The sequence below is a fragment of the Arabidopsis thaliana genome, chromosome 4, assembly GCF_000001735.4.
Source record: "Arabidopsis thaliana chromosome 4, partial sequence".
Classification (NCBI taxonomy): Eukaryota; Viridiplantae; Streptophyta; class Magnoliopsida; order Brassicales; family Brassicaceae; genus Arabidopsis; species Arabidopsis thaliana.
Window position 1 is genome coordinate 9,297,654 of NC_003075.7, and position 20,406 is coordinate 9,318,059.

Genomic DNA, 20,406 nt, shown 5'->3' on the forward strand with positions numbered 1-20,406 from the left:
GAGCAAACGAAACAAGTGTGTATTAAGAAAGATCAAGAATCAAAGCATTGAACATCTTTTGAAAAAAAATCAACACAAGCAAAACCATGTGACTAGCCGGAAAACTCAGAAGATGACAAAAAGGTGCAAGATAACCGATGCTTGTTAAATATTTCGAACTCTAGCTATTATTATGTGTACCAATTTATTCGAATTCTAAATGGATATATCATGCATTGTGAAGAACTCGCAGGTGAGATTTAACAGTAATGTATATCTCACCTCGTTGACTAGTCACCCCTTACGATCCCTATGACACACATGTTGGCTAGGTTCGGCAGATGGCAAATAATGACATTATGTATAAAGATGTTTAATTAATGTAACAAAGAGTTCGTCATGACAAACATTATATGGAAAGAAGTTTCAACATGTTGTTAGTCTCGTGTTAAAAAAAAAGGAATTCGGCATCTTAATACAAAAGGTCTATAAATGGCATCAAGGCTGCAAATAGTTTAGGTTGAAAATTCATTTGAGAGTGAAGAGTCTTTTACATTGTTAATGCCTAATTTAAGGAATAACAAAAGGGCTTTTGTATATGAACATGGAAGACCTCTGAGCAGTACTGAGGTGGGAATGCATTTTTCAAAAATGAGGAGTCACTCTTGTGCGTTACGCTTTCAAGTGTCTTTCATTAACCTTTTGTGGAAGTTTTGGAAAATTTGTTTAAATGGCATTTAGGAAGGAAAAAATAACTAATACCGATTGAACTATAAGTTGAAGAAGCCTATACTAATTCCAAAAATTTGTACAAAATTGGGTGTACTTTTGGAATTAATCTAGTTTAATTTATTATCTAGCTATCATAAAGCTAATGGTCCTAAAATAACAACAGGTACACGTTACTCACTTTGTTCGAACCGTGTTGCTCACTTTCTCCGGACCAAACAAAGCTTGGATTTCACAAAAGCAAGTCCTTAATACTGCTTTATCGAAAAAGAGAGTCCACAAGACTGTTACAAAGAAAGTATTAATACATTTAGGTAGCACCTTTGCTCTTAGTTGTTTATTTAATAATTCTTTTAGAGGCTTGGCCTATGCCTGTGAAGCTTCCGTCAAAGCTTTTGCTAAATAAGAGGATTGAAAAGGGATCTCAATTCATACTACGTGGTCATCATACCAATGATTCAACTTTATGTTATTTTTATTTTGATAAGAAACATTAGGGTATAAAAAAACTTTATGGTGTATATATATACATTTTTTATAATATTTCTTGGTATAGTCATTTAGAGGTTTTAAAACAAGAAATAATGAAATTTTCGGTGGTCAATGAGAAGAACATTCAGCAAGCCATCACCATTCCAAATATCGCGTTTACGAAAAGAAGATCACCCTAACATGTCTTAATGTTTCAATTATACATAGAACAAGTATGTTTTAATATAGTTTTGGATAAATGTTTAGGTTTGTACGTAATGGTGACGAAGAAGAAATAAAAGGACTTCTCAACTTATTAGAAAGAATGGGAGTACATTTCTATGATGTCATGCTTCACATCAACGTTTTTTTGGTTCAGAAAAGTCTAATTATTAATTAGTCAACTCTTTGTGGTCATCACCTTATTACCCACACGTGTAAATAATGTTTTTTTGACCATTTCGTTCAATTATAGATTCTCATATAAATTTTGTCTATTGTTCAGATTACTAATCCCGATAATGGTAGTAAAATTCTACATTAATACAACCCAATATGGTGCCACAAAAAGTTCATCATTCGCCACTCAATCACTAATGACTAATGAGTAAACATGCCGCCAAAGAAAAAAGAAATATTGAAACGGAGGAAGTAAGTGGATCCAATCTCATTTTGAATTCATAATAATTACCAAGTTTGATTAAAACTACATGCGCGTCTTTGTTTCGGACAGCGCAAAAGAGATTATGCCGGTGTGAGGATTAAGGAAAATTCATGATTAATTTGAATGTGAGACATGTACAAAAGTGTTTTCCATTTTTCTTTTTACTTTTTCGTTTTTTTTTTACTTATCTGCGAATGAAGTAGAAACTCAGACGCGTGTGCTACATAAAACATATGCAGATATTATGAAATAAAATACGTTTAAGTGGGTTTAGAAAAATAGAAAAGTTAAATAGAAAAATGAGAAGGAAGTGGAGATGGGAGGGCAACGAAAGATTGACCAAATAAAGTGTATGCAAATTAAAAATTGCAATAATGAAAGGGTCCAGGCACTATTCTTTTTTCCATATATCATCTCCCTTTCACTTCAAATAAACTTGTTTTTTAACTTCTTGTTTTTGAAAAGGACAAAGTAAGCTTTAGATGTGAAGACAAGCCATCATCTAATTTTGTTTGTTAATAAAAAATAACATTTCAAGTTTTCAACAAAAAAAACAAAAAATAGAGGTTTAACAGATTTTTTACTGTTTTAAACTACATATTCAAGTTTTATTCTGAAAATCATATAAATAGTTTTGTTAATAATATTACGTTTAGAAGTTCAAACGTTCAATACAAAACTAAAAATATATATATATATATATATACTGCATAATTTGGTTTTATCCCAAAACAAAAAACACATCCAAAAAAGAAACCTCATTTGGTGGGGAAACAATTTAAAAAGCCTATGCTAATTTGGTCCAGTGGGCTTTCAACAAGAACAACTCTTGTGTATGTTTTCTATTAACAAAACTCTTACATCTACGAGACTACGACCCTCATTTTTTTTTGCTTCTACTACGGTATGATTTAGTAGGATACTAGCATAAACTACGCAATTTGGAACGTGAACAAGATTATATATAGTATTCTCGTTTTACCACAACCAAGTAATAACATGTGTATGTGAAACTGTGGAAGCAATTTCAATTTTAAAAGGGTTAAAATTGTGTGACAAATTTTTCTTGAAAGCTTAAGAGCAGCGGTGATCAAACACAAAATCAATAAAGCTTCTCGATTTACACCTGTTATTTTTTTAAGGATAATAAATAGGTGATTCACCCTTTCATGCATTGGCCTCCAATCTAAACATGATGCTTGACATGATTTGGCGCTAGTTCTTCATAACCAATAAGAGAATTTTTTTAAACAAAGACGTAGAACATTCATGATACATCATACATCCATGTTAAACATTACCCATTTGCACTCTAATTTACTATATCATTTCTTTTTATCAATAACATATTCACATGTAATGTGAATCTCGATTTAACAAAATATCCCCTCATTTGTTTAATGATGACCGGAATCCGAAAACAACGTCTACACTAACTTCCGAAATTTTTATAGCCGCTTCTTGAATTTCACAAATTGATCCCTAGATTAAGTGACTAACCGTACCTGGTTTAATCCCAAAAAAATCTAGGTCTTGAACTCCGTCTAGCAAGGATTGATCTTCGTTGATGTATGTATAGACTAACCTTACTTGGTTTATTCCAAAATTCTTAGGTCTCTTAATATTCCTATTCTCTCATTATTCCAAAAAGGCTTAGATAAAGTTTACCTGCATACGTAATCAATGTAAACTCTTCCATTCTCCCGAAACTTGTCTTTTAATTACGGGCTACATTTAGAACATGGAAGTTTACCCAGTTATATTACCGAGTCGCGAACAAAGAAAAAAAAAAACAGATCATGTCAAAACTCACGGTCGACGCACGTGTTGTATGCGTTGCATCATTATCCTGTCGGTCGATTCAATCCAAATGCAGATCCATCTTAACGAATTCTCATAAAACATAAGTTTGATTTTATTTTTAATTCCACAGATATTACCAACAACAACACAAACGTCAGAGTCTCAAATCATCAAAAGCTAGATAGATATACCCGAGAGAGAGATCGATCTACAAAAATCCAATTAAAGATCTATAACGCCTTGAAAGACTCAAGGCTCTTAGAATGAAGCCAAAGCTTTTCAACAACAACAGCCTCATAGTTCTTGATCTTACCACCACCATCCTTCGCCGCAATTTTCAGATCGTACTTTGTACCGGAGACCACTTGCGTCGTTCCCTCCACAACCTTGACGAAAACCAACTTCTCCTTCGACTCCTTGTTATGTTCCTCGATGGCATACTTGGCGACCGCAACAACATCCGGATCAGATACATTCTTGATCGGCTTCCGGCTACCAAGACCACCACCACCACCGAGACCTTCCACGACGGAGACAAGTGGGAGGAGGATGAGAGAGAGACAGATCAACGACTTCATCATCATATTTTCGTTTCCTTAACCTTTTTTAATTTTCGTGTGTTTAATGGTCTCTGGTGTTTATTATATAGACAAGACTTGTAGATTTGGTTTTGCTTTGGAATGTGGGCTGATAGTTCCAGAAATTTACGGAGATCTCAATTGTGTGTTACGCGGTGACGAGTGAATTGTCTTTTTACACCGTCAGATTTGACAACTGGATAAGTCCACGTGGCGAAAGATAATGTACAACATGTTAAAGAGTCAACGAGGGTTGTCCCGTCACGTGTACTCGTAGTGGAGCAGAGCACTAAATGGGCCCATATATGTTGATTTGGGCCAATCTAGATTTGCGTCGGCAACTCAGTATTTGTAGTACGACGTCGGTTTTGCTCTTTAGTCAAGAACTATGTTCAATGTTCATTCCCTGCTTCTTAATAGCCTGGTTTGACTGGTTGGCCCGTTGTTTTATTCCCTAGGGTGGAAAAATCCACAACCGTTAAAACCCAAACCGTGGTTAAATTGATTTGTTATTGCATTTAAATCTCTCTAAATTAATATCCAGTATCCAATATAATGTTAATTCTAAATTAAGACCAAACTCGAAAACCAAGTTACAAATGGTTTTATATAATTTTAGTTTCTAAAAAAAAAACAAAAAAGGCAAACTGAAATCAAACCATAAACCGGATTAATCATCCATAAACCATAGTTATTGGCACAACACTAAATTGGCCCATATTTGTTTATTTGGGCCAATATCTACATATAACGTCTAGTGTTTTCCGAGCCTGGTTCTGGCCCAGAGTTTTTATTTTCCACAAGACGCAAGACAAATTCAACGGCTCAGATCATCCTGTTCCTTTCTAATTTACCGTAGACACGAGCACAGATGATTACGAAATCAAACGTAAGAAACGAAACAAAACTTTTGCTGCGGCGACGATCGGCAATTCGAAATGGACGACGGAGAAGGCATGGAAACTGCAGCGGCAGAGCTTGAGAGACTCCAAATTGAAATCCTCCACAAAATCTCCATTCTTGAGAGCTCTTTTCTCCCACAGAATTCCTCTGCTGCTCCGTCGCCTTCTCTACCGGTTGATGAAAACGAAACTGTGACTCGCCTCTCCACCATTCTCCAGTCCGGCGGCGTTAACGACTTCTGCTTCAAGAGAGTTGCTACCGATTACTATGACTGGCCTCTCGAATCTCGTCGCGACGTTCTCGGCGCTTCCTCAGTCGACCATCTCTGCAAGAGTATTGTTCTGGTACTTCAATTGCTATATAATTGAATTCTATCGGATTTAGTGTATTTTATGGAACAATTTTAAAATCTTCGTTGATATGTGATTGTGACACTACACATTGAATCTCTGTGCCTGTGTTTGTTTCCTCACTAGATGCTGACTATATTACAGGTTAATACTCAAGCTGCATCAAATATTTTGGATTGCAGTGATCCAAACAACTCAAAATACTATGTGGTTGTGGTTCAGGTGCTCCTCATGGTTCCTGTAGAATAGCATTTTCACCTTTGTTTCGTCTTTAATCGTATTCATCTGACTATTTTACTTATGGTAGTATACTGCTAGATTCAATGCTGAAGCAGTGAAGCAGTTTCTTTATTCACTAAACGAGGGCAAGATCCCAAAGAAAAGATTTAATCGTTAGTGCTTCTTATTTCTATGATCTGTTAACATATTGAAGTGTATATGATATGTTGCTTCTTTATGCTGAGGCTTGTGTTAACCTCTGTGTAGTGAGACTTGCTCCTGAGGAGACGTCGATTAAATTGACGGGGTTTGAGCATAATGGGGTAACCTGTATTGGTATGAAGACAAACATACCGGTAAGTTTTGTTTCCACACCGTTATTTCTGTGATAGGTTTAAAAATCTTTGTTTGATTGAAGCTGGCCAACTTTTCTACATCATGCATTATTGACATGTTTTGGGCGTGCTTGCTCAATGCTGCTCTACACTATTAATTACATATTAGACATAGGAGTAGTATGAGAGGAACCTCTACCCACTTATGTTTTCTTCTCCTAGACAAACAGTTTCGTGTTGTATTTTGTATTGAGAAATATTTACAGAGAGTTTTCCCTTTCATACACATGTTCTTGCCAAGCGTTTTGCAGACACTATAGTTTATTGTCCTGTCCTAGAGGCCCGGAAGGTTCCAGTGCCTAATGAGTTACACAGCTAGGTTTGGCCTTGTTTTGTTTCTCTTAGTCTGTACAGGAGGGTGTGGTGCATTATAACACAATTTGAATTGGTACAGAGCAGAAGTTAAGAGTTTCCGTGTGAGCCAGCTGCTGATTGTCCCACTCATTGTCTTTAGTACTTTCCCCGTTGATAGTAAAAAATTAGAACCTCCGTTTTTACAGTTCAATACCTTCTTTGCATTACAAGTGCGAGAGTTAGTAATTGGTGTCAGTCAGAGAGACTTAAATGGCGTTATTTTTGGTCTGTGTATATATAATCTTAGGCACGTACCCTACTGCATTGATGTGTTTATCTTCCTTTCCTTATCCGGAATTGGCCCACTTCAGACAACACACTATTTGTGCTACTGTGACACATGAGTCTTTCAATATCATCTTTAGACCTCAGTAATTAAGTAAATGAGTTTCCCTTTAGGGTAATTAGTTAGGTTGCTTATGCTCTCATGATGAATTACTTGATCTCAATTGGATATGTGCAGATTGACTTGGTATTTCGAAGTATTCATTCATAGTGGAGATATGGAGTTTAGTATTAATTCATGTTTAGAGTTTCCATGGCATATTCAGACTAATCGTGCTTTGAATTGAAATAAACTTTCGATATATTGATACTGACGAGTTGGATGGGGGGGGCTTTGGGAAATGTCAGGTTATATTGGATGAGGCTATAACCAAACTTAAACCGGATTTCTTCTGGTTGGGTGGTGGAGAAATCGATCTGAAGCTCGGTGTCAGAACATCCGAATTCCTTGAATTTGTGAAACCATTCATTGTTCCTTGCAGTTGAAATCAGGAATATGTATAACACTATTTTTATCACCCTGTTATGAAATGTTAGGCTTAGCTTTAAGATTTTAGCTTCAATGAAGGTTTTTATCTCTTATACACATTGGTATTCTTTGTAATGATACTTTTGTTACGTGCTACTTGGAGCTAAAATGGCGGCAAAGAGATCTATTTGAGTCTACATGTCGATTATTCTAGATTGGTTATTGTTGATTTAGCTTCAGGCTCGGTTTAGTTTCTGTATTTAAGATCTCTTGTACATTCAAAGCTTAATGAAGAATTTTCACAATTCTGTTTCTCAAATGTTGAAAATCTTTTATGCAATACCCATAAGAAACAGAGTAATTAATAGGAAGCACCTTGTTTGTTGTATACGAGGAGAAATAGAGAACAAAGAAGTTGGTCATGAATATATATAGAGATAGCACAAGAGTCATTACAACCACCAACATGGTGAATGCATATGCATATAACAGTATGATATATTTAGAGAGACTGGTATATATGGATCGGGTAATTAAGACTTCTCGTTGTGGATCGGAGGCTTACGATGAGGCTGAGGATAATCCATGACTACTACTTCTTCCCCTGTCTCGACTCCACCCAACGCCCGCCTCCTTTCTCCACCATTGAAGACGTCCAAAGAAGCAACCTTGTGATGATGATGCTTATGTGACCTTAAACGACGAGCGGCAGAGGCACATCCAACATTGGAAGACAAAAGCAGAAGAATGAAACAGAACACTATCACGAGTCCACTCCTCAAAGAGCAAGACATGACTTCTCTTATTCTTCTTCTTGTTCTTGAGATACTTGTGTATATATGCTGTGTCTGTATACAGGGAGATGAGACTAGAGCAGGACAAAGAAAGTTTGAAATGTTGTTAATTGGTGTAAGAGAAGAGAAGAGGGAAGGAGAGTATTTGTAGGCAGAAGAGAGTAAAGAGAGTAAGACAAGCATTAAATACAGGTGGGGGGAGGGGTCCTTCATTATCATAACATGCTCTTGTTCCTCTTCTCTTTTATTTCTTTTTAATCTTCTCTCTTGTCTATTATTCAAATATATTTTACATTCAACATACATATCTATCGTATGTATATGGGTGTCTTGATCGGCCAAACCTTTTGTCTACTTGAGAGTCTTCGTGGGGTCATCATCTCCTGCATTCTCATTTTCCTTTCTTCCATTTGCTCACCTTATTCTCCGGTTCTTCACCTTTTTCATCCACGCCATTATTGTATGACCGACGTGTTTACTCTCTTAAGTCCTAATCGATCACCTTCTTATCACTACACTATTTGACATTGATTTCTTTGGACAAAACACTCACAAGTTATGAAAAGCTTTTACATTCAACTTTCACTTCAATGGTCCAAAATCCCAAAAACACAACCGCGTCTCTCATGTTCCACGTGACCGGTTGGAACCTTGAATTACAATCTTTGACGATCATAAATCGAGCTAAAACTGTGAACAAATAAATATATGAAACAAAAATCAATATTGAAAAGTGTAAGATGAGAAACAAGCCAGCATGGTCCGACCGTCTCCTCCTTCTCTCCGTCAACGACAATGTGGGACCTTTATAAGATCGTCGCCGGCCAACCTTCAACCGGTACCGACCATGTCTGCCACGTGGCACAGTTCCCTTGTGCTTGCACTTCTATTGAGTTTGGTGATATAACTTCTCTTCACTTAGGCTTTGCAATTTGGAACTGTCATGGCCCATGTGCCATAAGCGACGTGTTATGTCGGCTTATAGATTGAAGACATCAAAAAAAACACAACAAAGTCAAGAGGGAGATGTGATAGATTCACCTAAAGTAGGTTTTTAGATCCTTGAAAGAAGATTATATACATTATTTTATGTTTTCTGTACATATTAACGCCCGACCAAAGGTCCTTAGAGAATAAGTACATAGGTGGCTTGCTTGCTTAGTAATTAATAAGAAGATGAAATATTTGGTGAAAATAGAGAGGAGTAAAATGAAATATCCAGCAAGAGGTCTCTATTATGGAGATCCAAATCCAAATGTGTTTTCTCCGCTGTAAGTGACATAGAGGAACCCATCATCATCCTTTTTCTCTTCGTACACAGAAGACATGAGCGCACCTGCAAAGTTACCAGATCAGATCAGCCAAATATAAAGAATTTATAATCACCGGGGAACATATAAGTAGACGCCTTCTTATGCTCTTGTTACTTGTGTTAAAAGATAATGAAACTCCTGAGTCTTGAATACAGAGGAGATCTATCTGTTTACCTGCTGGAGGAAGAACATTGTCCACGAATATGAAGATAGCCTTTTCTGCACTCAATTTGATTCTTTTGCGAATGACATACACAAACTGCCCCACAGTCAGATCAGCCGGGACTAGGTACCTGCAAATTTGAAAAAAGCTTAGTTATCAATCACTATTATTAACAAGTCAGGTCCGAATGAAAAGGATACTGATGCCATTTATATGCTTACTTTTTCTTGTCGATGGTTGGTATATCACTCTTCTCAGCCTTCTCAACAATCACCTGGATCCCACAAAAATATAAATGCGTGGAAATCATCATCTCAAGTGTCATTTTTACCATGTGAATCATAAAGCACGTAGCCACATGAATCATGCAAATCTACTTATCTAAGCCGTAAGTACTCAGTAAGAATCGAGTTTCAGAAAGTCACGTTCCAAAAAATGACAACTAAATTCAAAGTCCTAATGTTGTTATAGTCACTATAACTCAATCAACTCCATGTAGTTGAAACAGTGGCAAACATATATCACAAGCATGAAGCTAATCAAACAATAATAACTTGATAACCATCCTTTAGTCGGGTAGGGTGTCCATTTAAAACCAGATGCTATCCCAATAAGTTCATTATATCCCAATAAGTTCATTACTACCATATTGCTGGGCCATAAACCACAACAACTTAACCTGCATAAACTCAGTCAAACACAAAAGATTGATCCGAACATAGAAAGGGAAACAATATGCTAATCACATATAACTTTAGAAATGTATGATCGATCAATGTATAAGAGAGACACTGAAAGTCTCACCGGAATCCTATCAGGATACTTCTCTCTAATCCTAGCAGCCTCTGCCCTTCTCTTCTCTGAAGATTTAGGAAACAGGATCATTAGATCAAAGCACAAGGTTTTGATTTCGAGGACCAAACAGTAAAGCAAGAACAAAGCTCAAATCCAAACCTAAGTCATGCTCTTGCTTGAACGAGCTTTTTGCCATTCCTTCCACGCCTACACACACATAACAAATAGGTGACACCAATCAGACAACCATCAAAACAAATTTAACACTCAAATCAAATCATCAATTCCCAAACTCTGGAACTCAGATTATCAAAATTCCCACAAATCTATCAGTCGATCATGTTAAAGACCCAACCTTTAAGTAATCTAAACGAAAGTACAGGATCGCAATCAAACCAAAAAAGAAGTTAAGAACTCAGTGATCAAACCTGTAGACTACAAAGAACGAAGCTTTTCTGCGATCAAACACTTCTCCAGAGCACAACGCTATCGTTGAAGATAACAACAACAATTAACGAAAAAATATGAAAGAAAAAGCAAATAAGCAACCTACAAAAATTCTGCAAAACATTAAAAAATTATGCGATAAGGTCAGAGATTCTCTACAGATGGTGTATGGTAACATCTAAACACTTCAGCTGACGTTGTATGCTTAATCTGTTCAGTGAGAATCTGACGGTAGATATTAGCTATTTACTGAAATAGGAATCTCAACCGTCCATTTTACTGAAGGTGTACGAGGTAACTGTCTACGTAGATATTGCCTCCAACAAAGGATAAAGAAGAACCGGATATGCTGGGATCACGTTTCTGCATACGATATGACACGTTTACCCCTAGAAAATGTGTGTTAGGTGAAGAGTTCGGAAGGGTAATAGTTGGAAATTGAGAATGTCGCTTATAAGCTTTGCCTCTTCTAACAAAATGTAGGGCCTAGTGCAGTAATGGGCCTTGCAAATAAACGGATGGAAATATGAAAACTAATAAATAAAGTATAGGCAGAAGTTTTTTTATGACTGTTATAGAGATCTGGAGATGTAGGTCTTGGTGTATGGACAGCTTAGGATTTCAAGCTTAGGCATTTCGAAATCAAGGGTTGAAAGCAATTACTGTATTTGAGAATATATCTTCAACACTGCACAAAACTCATTTTGTAATTTATTAAAATACCGGAATTGAGTGATTAATGTCAAAACCGAGAATTTACAGGATAACAAAGATAATTAATCAAAATGAATCTTTTATCAAAGTAAGATAAGTTTTCTAACAAGTTTTTTACTTATAGATATAAAATATTATAGTTGTGAAAAGACATAAACATTTTTAAAAGTTAAGATTGAGTTTTCTGAAGTTGAAAAAAAAATCAAAATTATTTTTTAATCATTATCCAAAATCATTACTTAATCCAAACCGATGCCCACCCTAATTATTTAACTATATTAATAAGGTTTGTAAGCAATAGTATATAAAAAGCTAAAAAAAATATAAGGGTATCTCACTACGTATGACACTTATCAAGTTTGTTAGAGCATATGGGGCACATATGTGGGAGTATGCACTTTTTCATGTTTATTTCACTGCACTTTTTCATGTTTATTTCACTGTTTCAAAACAATCAATACAATTATATCCTTACTCTCGTAACCTCAGGTCAAATAGCATGGTTAAGAAATGCCTTTGACGAATGATTTAGCTGTGCAGCAATATATAGTACTTTGAACTGCTCTAATGGGAGTGGATTGTGGATTTTCCTTTCTTCTGTTTCTTAATCTTGACATTAGATTTCCACTCCACCCCATCTTCGTCTAGTACCTTATAAGTCGTTCCAGCAATGTAGAAGGTGACTTTCTTCTCTTCAAGGTACCTCACAAAACGTTTAGCAAACTCAATGGGTGTTGAATGGCTTTTGTACTTTGATAAAAGACTCACAGCAATCTCCTAGTTAGGCTTGAAAATCAAAGTCTTGACAACTCGTTATGCCTCATCAATCACTTTTCCTCTAGCCAAGCCGTCTAAATATGTCCCCATTATTTCAATAGTTGGTTCTATCCATAGAGTCTTGACTATCCTTGCAAGAAGATAATGCCCATACTCAGTTTGTCGAGCATGTGTACAAGTTACCATCACGTTCCAAAATGTTGAGTGAGTTTTGATCAAGGTGGAAGGAATGTTCTCAAAGACTTGGATTGCTTTGAAGCATTCACTATTTGTGCCTAAGGTTGATATAAATGCATTCCACATACCTATACATGTAGCTCCAGATTTACCGCATTCATGAAAGAGTTTTTCTGTTAAGAAGAGTTTCAAACTCCAACTCTTAAGATTGGAGAGATATATTAGTCACATGGTAACTTTGTTAAGGAAAACAAAAACTCAAATATTTTTAAAATTTGTTAATCAAATAATTTTAAAATTGATTTCTTGTATAAAAGTATTGTTTTTTTGTGTATTTTAAATTATATTTTTATTTTTATTAAGTTATTATGAATCAAATATTTAAGAATTAAATTGAATTTTGATTTATACTTATATTCCAATCTTGTATATAAGTTAGTCAGATTGAAATATATGGTCGAAAATTGGTAAAAAATAATATTCACCATTATTTTGGTCATTAAGTTTTGACCACTTTTTGGTAAGATGTTTTCGACCACTATTCTCGGTCAAAAATGTCAACCGATCAAAATATTTCTACCATTTTTATTGGTCTAAAATATTCGAAGCAAATGTTTAATTCAGTATAAACATGCAACCAACAATTTACAAATGGTCAAAGAATTTCTACCAATTTTATTGGTCAGAACTCAACTTGCAACCAACAATTTACATCAACTTCGTTTTGGTAAAAAAAATATCGATCGAAGATAGGTGTTTTTGACCAAACTGATGAATGTATCAATTCTAATCGTAATACATTTTCGACATTTACCACACTGATGAATGGTTTTTACTGTTAGGGTCGAACAAAAAAAAAATCCAAATTGATGTTAGCTGTTCTGATGTCTCTAATTTCGATTAATTCTACCAAAACATTAATAACTTGGACTACATTTTAGTTGAAATTTACCCCTTAAAAACATCCAAATTGGGTGATACATTGGTGAGAGAGAAACCAAACCTCATTTAAAGTCATAAGTTATAATAATGCAGATGAGGACAAATATAGATTAGGATATGGTGTTGCTGGTAAAGGTGTGAAGCGACTTTGCCTCCTTGGTACCTTGAGAAATGTAATGATGAAGATGATAGTGTTCGTGGTGAGGATGATGATGGTGGATATAGAGGTTATGAAGCTGAGTGGGAAGAAGAGTTATTGGCCCATAATTCTAAAAATATACGACAGCCATTTTGAATGATTTCAACTAAACATACGGTTAGTTCCGGTTTATATTCAGTTTCGTAACCAAAGAAAAACGCAAATCCCAAATTTTCCGGAAATGGAGGAATATTTGAATCTTATGTTGAAAGCGAGAGAGATTCTTGTTAGTGAAAGCCATGAAGAAGTAGCGATGGTCATCGATCATCTCTTTAAGCGTCAAGACTCCGAAGAGTATAAAACATCGCGTGCGCTGTACGACATCTGCGTTTCTTGTAACCCAGGTTGCTTAACCCTAAAGCTTCTTAAAGTCTATCAATCTTCTTCCAGTGGCATTCTCAGACTCCGATCAATCTCTCAACTCTCTGAGACCCTCACCTATCTGAAAAATCAAATCGTATTTTCCAAATTCTCTCTCGACTCTCTCTATGAAATCAAACCCCTTTTGATTTTATGCCTTACAATGCAAGAAACCAAAGAATCTGACATCAAGATCCTCAGGAAAATCGTGTCTTTTGTAACTTACAATGTCGTGGAGTTGCATAAAGACAAATGGGACGAGCTCGGTGATTGTATCTTATCCCTAGCGAGTAGCAAAGAACCTGTCAAGGCTTTTCACGTCTTCATCGATCTGCCACCAGTCTACAAGAGTTTCATCGGCAAGTTTTTGGACAAAATTTTAGAGGAAGCTAGTAATGTCTTTCTTTATCCTTATAGAGTTGAAGATTGGAGCTTGGCTTTACAAACTTTTGTTAAAATGTGGATTCAGCTTGAGAAAACAGGGGTGACAGTAGAGTTACTAATGGCGTTGATGGAGATTTGGATTTCCTCTGTTGTGAATTCAGTAAAGAAGCTAGTGGAGATGAAAAAAGAACAGTTTTTGGTACGAGGGCTTGAAGATTTCGAGAGTTTCTTCTCAGGAGACATGAATCTGTATCATTACACTAAAGACCAATTCCATTTTGTGTTGGCTTCCATGAACGAGATCGAAGGAGTAGTCGGAACAGAGACAAAGGAGATTGTGAGGAAGATCAAAATGTTGGTGACAGAACCATATGATGATCTTAAGAATCGTAGAGAAGAGTTTGAACGTGGCTGGTATGACATTTTGAAGGATTTATCATCACTGGAAGTGTTAAAGATTCTTGCGTCCTCTGAACTTGAAGATAGGTCCAAAGAGATAGCAATCAGACGACTCAATGTCTTACTCTCTGATCACACTTCAAAGAAAGTGCAGATAGACATTTCAGAGATGAGACAACTCCAACCATTGCTCATCTCTTGCTTAAAGGAAGAAGGACTTTCCTTTAACAGTATGTTCAAAGTCCTAGGTGAGGTGGTGAACCATGTTGCATATGAGATGTTGATCTACCAAGAGGAGACATGGTACGAGCTACGAGATTATATTGCATCGAGTAAAACAGAGTTTCATAGAGCGGTTTATATCTTCCAGTGCTTAACAATGGCACTTATTGACGACGATTTTGTGATTCCTGTGATGGAGAATCTTTTCCTAGAGATAATCACAAGGCTAGACCCACCAAGAGAGTTGTTGGTAGATAACAGTAGCTGGGTCTTGGCGTTTATGGGTGGCTTTTGTTTAGCAATTCACTTGATAGAGATGTCAAGTAAAGCTGAATCCGTTAAGGAGATTGCACATAAGATGATAGATTCTATAAGAGAGCTAATGGAAAGAGAAATGGAAGTTGGGCTTGTGAAGAGAGGTTTCAGAGATGTGGAAAGCATCGTGAAGAAACAATTGGAATGGTATAGTACGAGCCAATACAAATTCATTAAGGGTCTGCTTTGGAGACTGTATGCAATCAAAAGGCATGAAATGGGAAAGTAAGATTGTGTTGTGGAGAATCAACGTCATTGTGGAGAGAGGAGTCAAAGAAGAGGAAAAAGAGCTACCAGAGAATGAGTTTGATTGGCTCAACCTTAATGCTGAATAGAAAACTAGTTTTTGGTGTTCACTATCTGATATTGTGCAGAATCTTGTTTTTGGTGTATATACAGTTTGCATTGAAGAAGAAAATAAATAGATAAGAGTTTTGGAACATGTACTTAGTAGTTCTTAAAGCACTTTAATTTTGAGAGTTACTTAATAATCTTTCATTTACTAGCACTTTTATCTTGATGCTAAAACAAATTCGTAGCATCAACAATACTACATGTGTCACAGATTTTCTCAACAAGAATCTGAAACAGAGATTCATTACTGTTGTTGACGTTGCATCAGTCTAAAGCAGATCTATTGGGCCTTTGATTATTAAAATATCACTTAATGGGCTCAATGGGCTCAATAGGCCTCAAAGTTAACTATATCAATAATTAGGCGATTTTCTCTAACTTCTCTGCCAAAATTCAATTTTATTCCGATCAAGTTTTTATTTTCCAATTCGCTTCGAAGTTCTCTCATCCATCTCCTGGTTCGATTCAATCTCATCGTTTGAAAACCCTAATTTTGTTTGGTAAGATTAAGCCATGGGAGGTCACGGTGGTTTGAATATTCTTCCACAGAAGAGGTGGAACGTTTACAACTTCGACAATCGAGAAAAAGTCCGAAAGGAGGAAGAAGCTGCCGCTAGAGAAGAGCAGATCAAACGCGAGGAAGCTAGAAAACGAGATGCTGAATCTCGTCTCGAAGTGCTTCGTAACGTCCGTGGCTTGGCGCCTCTCAAACGAGCGTCTCCGGAGGCAGAGAAGGGTAAGGATGAAGCGGTGGTGGCGGCGGCTGTTGTTAAATCGACTGCTGTTGTTGTGGAGAGTGTTGAATCGGAGGAGCCTAAGACGGGTCATATTAATCTGTTCGAAGGGATTAGGATTTTTGATCCGATTGAGATCAAGAAGAATGATAAGCCTGCGGATGAGGAAGATCAGAGAAGGAAGAAGATGAGGAAAGAAGCGGCTGCAACGGCGAGAGCCTCTGCGAAAGATGCTGCTGCGAGAGCTGGTGATCCTGATGAGGAGAAGTATAGATTGGGATATGGAGTTGCTGGTAAAGGTGTGAAGCGTCCTTGGTACCTTGAGAAACGTAACGATGAAAATGATAGTGTTCGAGGTGAGGATGATGATGGTGGATGTGGTGGTTATGAAGCTAAGAAGAAGAAGATGAGTGGGAAGAAGAGCTTAAAGGAGTTGAGGGAAGAAAGGTTGAAGAGGGAGAGGGTTGAGAAGGAAAGAGAGAGAGCCCTTTTCATGAAACAGAGCCAGAGAGCCGGTGGTTTTTCCCGGAGGTGAGTTTTGGGATTATATTGGTGGCTCTGGTTTCACACTTACTGATGAAATCATACGTTATTTGCATTGGGTTTGTACAAGTTAGTAGTTAACTGTTACTTGATTCATATCCCAAGTATTGGTTTATTAACGCTACTCGATGCTTGTACTGTATTAGTGCTGATAGAACCATGTACATAGGTTGGAGTTTGATAGATATTTGGCCATTTGGGGATCTAGGAATCAATAGTTTATCAGGTCCTATCCTTTAGCATGTTCTAAAGTTTAGTGAAGCATGGTTGTCTGTTAGTTTGATGGTAGCTTTTAGACCCTGAAAGTTTGAACTTTGTGAGTACAATTTACTTGTTTCAACATTGGGTTGGTAGCTGATAATCCCATTGGTTCTAACTATAACAGGCACTGCAACGTATTGTCATCAGAAGAAGAGTATGTAATTGAATATATCTGTAGAGATGTTTCAACAGATAGAAAAAGAGGAAATGATGTGAAGTGAATTTGGTGATAGTTTATTCCTTCCTGCTCAGAAACTAATAATGCACGTGTGTGAGCAATAGCATAGTAGTTCATTTGTGCTGATAGAATCGTGGTATATAGTTTAGAGTGCGTTTTGCAGACATCACAGTCTATTGTCCTGTCCTAATTGTCACAGGTCGTGGAAGGTTTCAGTGCCTAATAGATTACACAGCTAGTCTTTTCTTGATTGTTTCTCTAAGCATGTACAGGAAATGTGGTATATTTTCACAATATGCATTTGATATGGACCCAGTGTTAGAGTTTTCTTGAATCAAGCTGCTGTTTGTCCCACTCATTGTCCTTGGTATTTCCCTCATTAATAGAAAAAACCTAGAACCTCCTTTTTGACAGCTCAAAACCTAGAATCTTAGGCTCGTAACCACTTGAAACAACACACTAGTTTTGATTCTGTGGCATATCACTGTTAGGGCCTCAAGTTAGAGAACTGTTTTGGTAGCTAAAATCCCATTGTTTCCTACTTGAATAAGCACACCAAACTTTTAGTTTTGAGAACAAGAGTATATCGATGATTGCTAAAATTAGTTTGTGAAATTCCTGCAGGCGGTGATTAAATCACAAAGATAACAAAGAAGACTTAATCTAGAGATTCAAAGGTGGTTCCACGTCTGAAAAGCCCTTTTTAATCTATATGTGTGTGTATAGAGAATTAGAGATGTTTCAACAGATAGAAAAGTGGAAAGGATGTGTATTGAGTTTGATGGTGGAAATCATTTGTCATTGCGTCATGCTCAAAGAGTTATGTGGCCTTAAATTTGATACTCATAGCAAAAGTTTTGTAAAACTGTTTGCAATTCAACAGACTTCGGAAAATGATAACAAACTAGCCGAAAAGTTGAAACATATCAAAATAAATTGCGTCTTTGAAACATTACCAAAATAAGTTGCGTCGTAGAGACATAATCCCAAAATAAGTACTGATAAAACATAAAACGACACGATCCACAAAACAAACGACACCATCCCAGAGAAAGGGTCCACCATACTAGAAAGACAAAGTTTCATCATGAAATCATCATCAAAATGGAGGGATAAGGAGACGAATGACACCGTCCTTGGCGATGGTCTTGATCCTACGGCTGGGAATGTCAACAGGAGTGGAGAGCATAGCGCCGTCACCAGAGTAGAAACGGCCACTTGAGTCATGGCTCAGAGCAGGAGCTTCACCAGTCACCTTGACTCGCCCATTCGTGACAGAGACAGTGAAGTTTTCTTTGGGAACACCAGGCATGTCTGCACGCACGAATAGTTTGCCGTTTGGGAGCTGCTTCGACTCATAGGCCATAGTCGATTGTGGGAACGCAAGTACAAATACTCTCATTTTAAACACCCAATCTCAGTACTAAATATAATTACTAGGACAAGAGAGTTGTACAGGAGAATACCATTTGGATCGGTGCCACGGAGATCTACCGACCACAAACACACAGAAAAGACAAACATTTAAAGATGAGTAAACAATTTTCGAAAGTTCGTGTAGGAAAAAGCCAAACTTTTAGATATTGAAAGTTTCTGGAAATGGTAGATGGATTAAAAATGGAAATACCTTCACGGAAACCTGAGCAACCAAGAACTGTTGACAAAAGCATAAACTTTTCATATCAGAAAAATGATCTATAAACGACGAGCATATAATATATTAGAGAAAGATGGGTGATACTGACCGATGCAAGAAGAGCGATTTGGATCGATGCGAGTCTTGGAGAGGGTAAGTCTAAAAACACCGTCGGACATGTGAGTGGTCATGCTTGAGATCGCACAGCAGCTGCAGCCAATTCCAGTCATCGTTAGGTAACGACGTTCGGTGGAGTCGTGTGTGTGAATCTTGGGTGCTTTGGCGTAAACAACTACAGATTCCTCCGACCGGTTATGATAAACACTCATGCCGCCTTCATCAGGAACTCCAGGCAAATCCATCCTCACGAACATGTCTCCGTTCGCTAGAATCTTGAGCTCAGAGAACCCTTTTGGCCCATTCGTCTGAAACTGGTTGTTGATTGCGTAAAAACCTTCTGCTTTCTCCAACATATCAAAACAGAGATAAACCAAACAAATCAGAGAAATGAAACGCAAATCAGTGAAAATTTGAACGAGATGAGAGAGGAATCATACCGGGAGATTGAGGACGAGCAGGAAGAGGAACGGCCATTGCCAACAAAGATTCAAGCTTTCTCAGTGCTTAAGGGTTTTTGCATTTGTAGCAAGTTTTAGCATTTAGTGGCTTCGGGAACTTTATGGGCATGGGAAGTAGGCCTGGGCAGCGAATATCCGGAAAATTTGGGATATTTGTTATTCGATTCGTTTTAATCGAATACTTAATTTTATTATTTGCTTTGATCTGAAAATTTCCGGAATATCCAAAAATACGAATATCCGGATTTTTGTGTGATATTTGTCGGATATCCGCTTTGCTTTGCTATATTCAAATATTTTTAAAAAAAATTATTTAACATGATTCAAATTTCTTACCTTATGGCTTACGAGTGTGAGATTGAGAGCAACTAGAAATTTTCTTGTTATAAATTATGTAACCAAATTGAGTGATAAAAATAGTGAAAAGTCGAAGAAAGGAAACAGAAACGTCGCTCTTATATTTGATGGATTGAAAACTAAAACGACAATTTTAGGATAAAATATAAAATATGAAACAATTTTATTTTAAAAAATTCCACTTATCTAATAAAAATTGTGTCACAAAAAAAAACACATGCCCAAAGGATACAAATACAAGCCCAAATCCCAACATATACAAATTCACAACCTATATTATGATATATATATATATATATATATATATATATATACGGTTCGAAGCGAATATCCGAGTTTAGAAAAAATAGTATTTGTTATTTGCTTCGATTTTTACGAATACTACATTTTCCTATTTGCTTTGCTCCAAAATCTTACGGATATTCGGATTTTTCGAATCAAATCAAATTGAATAGCGAGTCAAAGCGGATCGAACGAATATTTTGCCCAGACCTAATGGAAATGCTACAAATGGAAATATCTAATCTTCTCACCTGACGTGGCATGTTTACTTTTGACCTTTGAC

General features: G+C 36.7%; 7 protein-coding genes across 15 annotated transcripts; 3 read left to right on the forward strand and 4 right to left on the reverse strand.

The window, feature by feature from the left end:
* Positions 1 to 3,067: 3,067 nt before the first annotated feature.
* AT4G16500 (Cystatin/monellin superfamily protein) lies at positions 3,068 to 4,781 on the reverse strand. Of its 2 annotated transcripts, NM_001341105.1 has the most exons (2): positions 3,657 to 4,369; positions 3,456 to 3,571 (listed from the first exon to the last, which is right to left on the reverse strand). In NM_001341105.1, exon 1 carries the CDS (start codon positions 4,228 to 4,230, stop codon positions 3,877 to 3,879), a length of 354 nt encoding a protein of 117 aa, NP_001329293.1. In that variant the 5' UTR covers positions 4,231 to 4,369; the 3' UTR covers positions 3,456 to 3,571; positions 3,657 to 3,876. The 2 variants fall into 2 exon arrangements, with proteins under 2 accessions (NP_001319960.1, NP_001329293.1); NM_001341104.1 differs by having other exon boundaries at positions 3,068 to 4,781.
* Positions 4,782 to 4,948: 167 nt separating this feature from the next.
* Positions 4,949 to 8,185, forward strand: AT4G16510 (YbaK/aminoacyl-tRNA synthetase-associated domain-containing protein). 2 transcript variants are annotated; one of them, NM_117749.3, is made up of 5 exons: positions 4,949 to 5,471; positions 5,622 to 5,699; positions 5,785 to 5,869; positions 5,964 to 6,052; positions 7,079 to 8,185. In NM_117749.3, exons 1-5 carry the CDS (start codon positions 5,163 to 5,165, stop codon positions 7,214 to 7,216), a joined length of 699 nt encoding a protein of 232 aa, NP_567502.1. In that variant the 5' UTR covers positions 4,949 to 5,162; the 3' UTR covers positions 7,217 to 8,185. The 2 variants fall into 2 exon arrangements, with proteins under 2 accessions (NP_567502.1, NP_001328304.1); NM_001341106.1 differs by having other exon boundaries at positions 4,965 to 5,460; positions 7,079 to 7,498.
* On the reverse strand, positions 7,513 to 8,192 carry RGF6 (root meristem growth factor). 2 transcript variants are annotated; one of them, NM_001341107.1, is made up of 1 exon: positions 7,513 to 8,192. In NM_001341107.1, the coding sequence occupies exon 1, from the start codon at positions 8,174 to 8,176 to the stop codon at positions 7,733 to 7,735; it is 444 nt and encodes a 147-aa protein (NP_001328305.1). In that variant the 5' UTR covers positions 8,177 to 8,192; the 3' UTR covers positions 7,513 to 7,732. The 2 variants fall into 2 exon arrangements, with proteins under 2 accessions (NP_001328305.1, NP_567503.1); NM_117750.3 differs by having other exon boundaries at positions 7,533 to 8,110.
* Positions 8,193 to 8,685: 493 nt separating this feature from the next.
* On the reverse strand, positions 8,686 to 10,885 carry ATG8F (Ubiquitin-like superfamily protein). 3 transcript variants are annotated; one of them, NM_117751.4, is made up of 6 exons: positions 10,693 to 10,885; positions 10,424 to 10,471; positions 10,274 to 10,329; positions 9,691 to 9,743; positions 9,481 to 9,599; positions 8,686 to 9,329 (listed from the first exon to the last, which is right to left on the reverse strand). In NM_117751.4, the coding sequence occupies exons 2-6, from the start codon at positions 10,458 to 10,460 to the stop codon at positions 9,229 to 9,231; spliced, it is 366 nt and encodes a 121-aa protein (NP_567504.1). In that variant the 5' UTR covers positions 10,461 to 10,471; positions 10,693 to 10,885; the 3' UTR covers positions 8,686 to 9,228. The 3 variants fall into 3 exon arrangements, with proteins under 3 accessions (NP_567504.1, NP_001329226.1, NP_849395.1); NM_001341108.1 differs by having other exon boundaries at positions 9,010 to 9,329; positions 9,691 to 10,329; positions 10,693 to 10,825; NM_179064.2 differs by having other exon boundaries at positions 9,032 to 9,329; positions 10,424 to 10,789.
* A 2,816-nt stretch (positions 10,886 to 13,701) lies between these two features.
* Positions 13,702 to 15,525, forward strand: AT4G16530 (uncharacterized protein; the record flags this gene model as incomplete). The annotated part of the gene is made up of 1 exon (NM_001341109.1): positions 13,702 to 15,525. The coding sequence occupies one exon, from the start codon at positions 13,702 to 13,704 to the stop codon at positions 15,427 to 15,429; it is 1,728 nt and encodes a 575-aa protein (NP_001319961.1). The 3' UTR covers positions 15,430 to 15,525.
* Positions 15,526 to 15,938: 413 nt separating this feature from the next.
* AT4G16535 (leukocyte receptor cluster-like protein) lies at positions 15,939 to 18,119 on the forward strand. Its single transcript, NM_117752.6, has 2 exons — positions 15,939 to 16,819; positions 17,895 to 18,119. The coding sequence occupies exons 1-2, from the start codon at positions 16,068 to 16,070 to the stop codon at positions 17,899 to 17,901; spliced, it is 759 nt and encodes a 252-aa protein (NP_193386.6). The 5' UTR covers positions 15,939 to 16,067; the 3' UTR covers positions 17,902 to 18,119.
* Positions 15,949 to 19,609, reverse strand: AT4G16540 (Heat shock protein HSP20/alpha crystallin family; the record flags this gene model as incomplete). 4 transcript variants are annotated; one of them, NM_001341110.1, is made up of 5 exons in its annotated part: positions 15,949 to 17,274; positions 18,009 to 18,760; positions 18,898 to 18,924; positions 19,016 to 19,363; positions 19,464 to 19,609. In NM_001341110.1, 4 exons carry the CDS (start codon positions 19,498 to 19,500, stop codon positions 18,669 to 18,671), a joined length of 504 nt encoding a protein of 167 aa, NP_001329448.1. The 4 variants fall into 4 exon arrangements, with proteins under 4 accessions (NP_001329448.1, NP_001329447.1, NP_193387.1 ...); NM_001341112.1 differs by lacking the exon at positions 15,949 to 17,274 and having other exon boundaries at positions 18,370 to 18,584; positions 18,737 to 18,760; positions 19,464 to 19,542; NM_001341111.1 differs by lacking the exon at positions 15,949 to 17,274 and having other exon boundaries at positions 18,185 to 18,760; positions 19,464 to 19,542.
* Between the last annotated feature and the right edge of the window lie 797 nt (positions 19,610 to 20,406).

Excerpts from the sequence above, each read along its gene's own strand:
- ATG8F (NM_117751.4), bottom strand. The coding sequence starts at position 10,460 with ATGGCAAAAAGCTCGTTCAAGCAAGAGCATGACTTAG. Across the intron at positions 9,744-10,273 it reads AGTATCCTGATAGGATTCCG|GTGATTGTTGAGAAGGCTGA; the intron begins GTGAGACTTTCA and ends TGTGGGATCCAG. Across the intron at positions 9,330-9,480 it reads CAATGTTCTTCCTCCAGCAG|GTGCGCTCATGTCTTCTGTG; the intron begins GTAAACAGATAG and ends GTAACTTTGCAG.
- AT4G16535 (NM_117752.6), top strand. The coding sequence starts at position 16,068 with ATGGGAGGTCACGGTGGTTTGAATATTCTTCCACAGAAGAGGTGGAAC.
- AT4G16510 (NM_117749.3), top strand. The coding sequence starts at position 5,163 with ATGGACGACGGAGAAGGCATGGAAACTGCAGCGGCAGAGCTTGAGAGA. Across the intron at positions 5,472-5,621 it reads TCTGCAAGAGTATTGTTCTG|GTTAATACTCAAGCTGCATC; the intron begins GTACTTCAATTG and ends ACTATATTACAG. Across the intron at positions 5,870-5,963 it reads CCCAAAGAAAAGATTTAATC|TGAGACTTGCTCCTGAGGAG; the intron begins GTTAGTGCTTCT and ends ACCTCTGTGTAG.
- AT4G16500 (NM_001341104.1), bottom strand. The coding sequence starts at position 4,230 with ATGATGATGAAGTCGTTGATCTGTCTCTCTCTCATCCTCCTCCCACTT.
- RGF6 (NM_001341107.1), bottom strand. The coding sequence starts at position 8,176 with ATGCTTGTCTTACTCTCTTTACTCTCTTCTGCCTACAAATACTCTCCT.